Consider the following 6,454-nt stretch of genomic DNA (forward strand, 5'->3'; position numbering starts at 1 on the left):
CAGTGGGGCAGGGTGGGAGGCAGGAGCAGGGCAGTGGGACAGGGTGGGAGGCAGGAGCAGGGCAGTGGGACAGAGTGGGAGGCAGGAGCAGGGCAGTGGGGCAGGGGGCAGTGCCCGTCCCTGGGGGTCCCGGGGGTCCCCCCCACTCACAAGAGGCGCGGCACCTGCACGAGCCAGCGCACGTTGTTGGAGTGCACGCGGTGCTGCACCGCCCAGCGCGCCAGCTTGGCCCACTCGTCCCGCGAGCGGCCGTAGATGGAGAGGCGCAGCTCGGCGTTCTGGTACTTGCTCTCCTCCAGGTCTGCCATCACCTCCTGCGGGACACGGGCACCGTCACCTCCTGGCCACGGAGGGGACACTGGGGGACGTGGCCACCTTAACCCACGGCACGGCGGGGACGTGGGCACTGTCACCCCAGACATGGCAGGGACAAGGGCAACGTCACCCCCAGACATGGCGGGGACATGGGCAATGTCACCTCCAGACATGGCGGGGACATGGGCAATGTCACCTCCTGGCCATGGTGGGGACACTGGGGGACACGGGCACCATCACCCCTGTCCACAGGGGGACACTGGGGGACACGGGCACCATCACACCCGGTCACCAGGGAGGAGACACCGAGGGGACACGGGCACTGTCACCCCCTGGCCATGGGGGGGACATGTGGGGAACACCGAGGGGACACGGGGCACTGTGACCCCCGGCCATGGGGGGGACATTGGGGATACTGTCATCTCCCAGTGCCCCCAGTTGGGGGACATTGAGGGAGCACTGGGGGGACATGGGCACTGTCACTTCCTGCCATGGTGGGGACACAGGGCACTGTCACCTCCTGGCCACGGGGGGGACATGGCAGGGACATGGGCACTGTCACCCCTGAGCCACCAGGACAGGGACATGGGTGGTGTTGCCGGGGGGTAAATGTGTCCACTGTCACCCCTCAGCCACCAAGGAGGGGACATGGGGGGGCATGGGGGGGCATGGGGCCACCATCACCCCTTGGCCACTGGGACAGGGACACGTGGCATTGCTGGGGGGGACACGTGTCCACTGTCACCCCTCAGCCACCAAGGAGGGAACACGGGTGGCACTGCCGGGAGGGGAACATGTGGCCACTGTCACTGCCCGGCCACCAGGGAGGGGACATGGGTGGCACTGCCCGAGGGGAGACACAGCCACCATCACCCCTGGGCCACCAAGGAGGGGACATGGGTGGCACTGCTGGGGAGGACACGTGGCCACTGTCACCCTCGGCCCCAGGGGAAGGGACAGGTGGCATTGCTGCCAGGACAGGGGCAGGGGTGGCAGTGTCACCTTGATGATGTGGGCGAAGTACTTCCCGGCCACGCGGTTGTCGGTCTTGATGAAGATCTCGCGCAGGATGGACTCCCCGATCGGGTTGTACTTGGCGTTGAACTTGTCGAACCGGTGGAAGGTGTTGCGGTCCTGGGGGGGGGGGGGACACAGGGGACAGCTGAGACCACCCCCCATCCCCCCACCCACAGCTGAGACCACCCCCCATCCCCCCACAGCGGGGCTTCCCCAGAGCCCCCACAGCACCCCTGGAGATCCCCCTGGTCCTGGAAGGGGCACACGGGTGTGAGGTGAGACCTGAGACCACCCACCACTCCCCACCCAGAGCGGGGCTCCTCCAGAGTCCCCCCTCAGCACATCTCGAGATCCCCCTGGTCCTGGAAGGGGCACACGGGTGTGAGGTGGGAGCTGAGGCCACCCACCACTCCCCACCCAGAGCGGGGCTCCTCCAGAGTCCCCCCTCAGCACATCTCGAGATCCCCCTGGTCCTGGAAGGGGCACACAGGTGTAGGGTGGGATCTGAGACCACCCACCACTCCCCACCCAGAGTGGGGATCTCCCCCTCAGCACCCCTGGAGATCCCCCCCATCCTGGAAGGGGGACACGGGTGTGAGGTGGGAGCTGAGGCCACCCACCAACCCCCCACCCAGAGCCCCCCTGGCCAAGCCCCCTCCCCGCTCCCCCCCGGGTGGGTGCCCCCGTACCGCGTGCACGTCCAGGGTGTCCACGCTGAGGTCGTAGGCCGTGAGGTTCATGGTCTCGAAGACCTCCTTGAGCGTCTGCTCCTTGCCCTGCTCCACGTGCACGATCTCGTCCAGGTGCCTCTTCATGGCCCTCTTGATGAAGCGCAGGAGGTGCTTCTGGTTCATGCAGGACGAGGCGTGGATGTGGGTGTCCACCTGCGGGCGAGGCGTGGCCGTGGCTGGGGGTGTCCACCCCAGTGAGACCCCAAAGAGTTCACCGAGAGAGTCTGGGGTCTGCAGAGAGCCCCTCGACATCTACTGGGTTTGTGTTGCTGGAGATTGTTCTGTTCTGCTTGTTGGACCAAAACTTAGAAGAGTGTTAGAGGGGATTGTCAACAGGCCTGGGGGTGATAAATGAGGATACAGGAAGATAAGGTGGACATTGGAACAGGAGGAATAGGCCTGGAGCCAGGGCTTTCTCCAAGCTGGTTAAGAACAAAGGAGAGGTAAAAGGGTCACGGTGATGAAGAGGAGTGAGAGACCCCAGACCCGTGATGAAGGACAGGATGTACCCCCAGAACTGAGTGCCAAAGGGAAGCACCGCCCCAAGCTCCACCTACACTCCTCCTATTATTGATATGTAAAGATGTCTGTTGTAATCACATGAATATGTGATTGGATTAATTGGATTAATTGCTGGATTCCAAAAACTGGATATGAGAAAAATTGCTAAGTTTAAACAAAGCCTCGGGCTGACAGAGACTGGGGAAAAACCTCAATCCAAAGTCCAGACAAGGATCCACGGATGTCACGAGTTCAGAACGTCCTGCCCAAGCCTGGAGAAACCATGCCCTGACCTCATCAAACCTGTGCAGAAACCCCTTGGTGTTTTATCTCTCCCTCTGTGTTACCCATTCCCCCCATAAATCCCCCAAAGTAGGGTTTTTCCCACCAGGTGATTCCTAAGAACCCCAGATGTGTTAACCTGGGTTTTCCCCTCACCTCATCTCTGTGAAACCCCCCAATTTTAATACCATGACTATGCAAGCCCCCTGCTGAACATGTAAACCATGAACCCTTTATAGATGAAGTCGTGAATCCATGAACCATTCCAGTTCCTGCCTCCAAACCGGGCTCGTGGTAGTTATTGACCTCTGCATTTAATCACCTGTGAGGAGTGTATGAACCCCCTGAGTTTGTGGGAACCCTTTGAGCAGGTTCTCTGTGGTGTGACCCCGCCTGCTCCCGGTGCTGACAATGAACACCTTTGCTGCTCACAGACCCAAAAGTCTCTGAGCAGTCCTTTACACCGGATTTTTTGGAATCATCAGCCTGGAGCCCCCCCTGGACCCCCGGGACGAACCAGGACCCCCCCCTGCAGTGTGATACTTTCAGTCTAGGCCTTCCTGGAGACCAGCCTGTAACCAGGGAAGTGCCCTGTGTTCCCAGTATTCCATGCTGTTCTGTACATAAGCAGAGGTATAAACAAGAAGGAAAGAGAAGGCTCTGCCTCCTTCTCTTCCGGTGAATCTGAAAACACAAGTTCTCCACTGCCAACCCTGCTCATGTGAAGAAGTGAGGCCTCGAAAACCTTAAAAAGCAAAAAGTACTGACGGTACTTAACACAACTCTACTATCTCAAGGAGAATAATAAGATTTTCTTTTGCTAATTCTTTATTGATTATACATACCTACTTCGAATTTCTTTTGCGTTTTTGTCCCTTTTCCCTTTCCCTTCCCCTTTGGGAGGGGTTATTTAAGATTTTCCTCTCTATATACACAATATTATAACCGTATATAACTGCGATATATGTAAATATATATATTTCGTTATAACTCAGTTGATTTCAAGTCTTTCAATTTCTATAATTTTTTTTTCCTTTGCCCAAAGGGGGAGGAGAAGTTTTTGCTGTAATCTAAGGAAACTTGACAAGAAACCAACTCCAAACAACTCCACACACAGGGGTACCTTGCGGATGTTGTAGAAGTCCCGGTGGGGAACCTTCTTCTGGGCCGCCAGCTCCTTCATCTCGTTGAGCAGCACGTGCATCTGGAACTTGCTGCTCAGGTACTGCAGCCGCCGGTAGCAGAAGGATTTGCTGCCCGGATTTAATTTGGGGAGGGAAGGGAGGGTCAGTTTGGGGCTGGGGAGGGAGAAAGGCCGGTGCCCACCGGGGTGAGGGGACATGGTGCCCACAGGCAGGGTGGGTGTGGGGGATGGAGCAGCCACCCCCTGTCCTCGGGGCTGTTCCTGAGGTTCTGTCCCCACTCAAGGTTCTGTCCCTCTCTCTGTCCCCATCCCCAACACCCTGGTGTCCCCATCCCCAAAGCCCTGCTGTCCCTGTCCCCAGCCCACACCTCCTGATGTTCCCATTTATGCCTCCCCAATGTTCCCATTTATGCCTCTCTGGTGACCCCCTTGTGTCCCCATTTACCCCCCCCTTGTGTCCCCATTTATGCTCCCCCGGTGTCCCCATTTATGCCCCCCTGGTGTCCCGGTGCCCCCCTTTGCCCCCCGTGCCCCTTTGCCCTCACATGGGCCCGTTGATGATGAGGGCCATGAGGAAGTTCATGTCAGCGATGAACTCCTGCAGGTCGGGGTAGGGCAGGTCCAGCTCGGTGCTCCTGGGGGGGGACACACACACAGCTGGGGGTCCCACAGCCCTGACCCCCCCAGGGCCGAGCGGGACCCCCAAACGCCCCCGGCCTCACTTGTCCGTGGGGTCCTGGCTGGTGTAGACGTGCACGACCCCGTCCACCATGCGCAGCCCGTAGCCCAGGTCCTCGGGCATCTCCCGGGGGTCCCACGTCTCGTAGGGGTGTCGCTCAGCAAAGGGGGGGTGCACGGGGGCATCTGCGGCCACAGACCCCCCCTGTCACCCCACAGCTTCCCCACAGCACCTCAAAACATGGGAGCACCCTACAGTCTCCCCCGTCACCCCACAGCTCTCCCACAGCACCCCAAAACACGGGGGCACCCCACGGACCCCCCTATCATCCCACAGCACCCTAAAACATGGGGGTACCCCACAGACCCCCCTGTCATCCCATAGTACCCCAAAGCACGGGGGCACCCCACAGCTCCCCCACAGAGAGCAGGGGGATCCCCCCAGCACCCCAAAAAGGCCAAGGGGATCCTCAGAGCCCCCCTAAAAGAGCAGGAGGAGCCCCAAAGACCCCCCACAACCCCCCCGCATGACCAGGTGGACCCCCAATGCACAGAGGCATCTGCACCCAGAGACCCCCTCAACATCCCCCAAAAAGATCAAGGGGACCCTCCCAGCCCCCTCAAAAGTGCAGAGGGACCCCCATGGCCCCCCAAAAGAGCAGGAGGACCCCCAAAGCCCCCCCTATGAGAGCGAAGGGACCCTCACAGCACCCCCCCAAGAACAGGTGGACCCACAAAACCAGGGGGTACCTACAGGCAAAGCCAGGAGCCACCCAACATCCCCCCAGGGCACCCCAAAACCTCCACCAAAACCCCAAAACCTCCTCCAAACACTCCCAAAACTCCTCCAGAAACTCCCAAACCCCACAAACTCCTCTAGCCCCCCCTCCCAGCACCAAGACCCCCTCCCTGCAGCCACGGGGGTGTTGAGGGGCTTCTCAGGGAGCTCCACATCACCCCAGAGCACCCCAAAACCTCCTCCAAACCCCAAAACCCCAAAAACTCCTCCAAAACTCCCAAAACTCCTCCAAACCTCTCAAAAACTCCTCCAAAACCCCCAAACCTCCTCCAAACCCCCAAAACCTCTTCAAAACCCCCAAAACTCCTCCAAAACCCCCAAAACTCCTCCAAACCCCCAAAACTCCTCCAAACCCCCAAAACCACTTCAAAACCCCCAAAACTCCTCCAAACCCCCCCAAACTCGTCCAGCCCCCCACGCCAGCCCCAAGACCCCCTCCCTGCCCTCAGCAGCAGCCATGGGGGTCTCAGGCACCTCCTCACAGCCGCGGGTCTTGGAGAGCTCCACATCACCCCAGAGCACCCCAAAACCTCCTCCAAAACCCCAAAACCCCAAAATTCCTCCAAAACCCCAAAACCCCCAAATTCCTCCAAAACCCTCAAAAACTCCTCCAAACCCCCCCAAACTCCTCCAGCCCCCCTCGCCAGCCCCAAGCCCCCCTCCCTGCCCTCACCAGCAGCCACGGGGGTGTCAGGGGGGTCGTCGTGGGCGCGGCTGTCGGGGTTTTTCCCGGAGAATTCCCGCAGGAACCGGGCCGTGGTGCGGCAGAAGCTCTGCAGCGACAGCCCCATGTACTTCTGGCGCAGCAGCAGCGCCTTCACCACGCTCTTGGCCGCGTCCAGCAGGTCCGTGAAGGGCACCTGGGAGGGGACAGCGAGGGGGAACACCCCGGGCTGGGTTGGTGGCCCCACAGACCTCCCCAGGTGGGTTTGGGGTCACAGGGAGGGGCTCACCCCACAGACCCTCACGGGTGGGTTTGGGGTCACG

At 60.1% G+C, this 6,454-nt stretch overlaps 1 protein-coding gene across 1 annotated transcript in view; it reads right to left on the reverse strand.

Moving 5' to 3' along the window:
• The window catches only part of AMPD2 (adenosine monophosphate deaminase 2), a 20,848-nt gene that overhangs the window by 7,807 nt on the left and 6,587 nt on the right, over nucleotides 1-6,454 (reverse strand). The window contains exons 5-11 of the mRNA XM_017839434.1: nucleotides 6,141-6,382; nucleotides 4,713-4,854; nucleotides 4,536-4,625; nucleotides 3,970-4,099; nucleotides 2,022-2,216; nucleotides 1,318-1,449; nucleotides 148-314 (exon numbers count right to left, since the gene is read on the reverse strand). Coding sequence (XP_017694923.1) covers nucleotides 148-314; nucleotides 1,318-1,449; nucleotides 2,022-2,216; nucleotides 3,970-4,099; nucleotides 4,536-4,625; nucleotides 4,713-4,854; nucleotides 6,141-6,382 — 1,098 coding nt within the window. The remainder of the gene's footprint in view (nucleotides 1-147; nucleotides 315-1,317; nucleotides 1,450-2,021; nucleotides 2,217-3,969; nucleotides 4,100-4,535; nucleotides 4,626-4,712; nucleotides 4,855-6,140; nucleotides 6,383-6,454) is intronic.

This window comes from Lepidothrix coronata, unplaced genomic scaffold (assembly GCF_001604755.1).
Source record: "Lepidothrix coronata isolate B3197 unplaced genomic scaffold, Lepidothrix_coronata-1.0 Scaffold413, whole genome shotgun sequence".
Taxonomy (NCBI): Eukaryota; Metazoa; Chordata; class Aves; order Passeriformes; family Pipridae; genus Lepidothrix; species Lepidothrix coronata.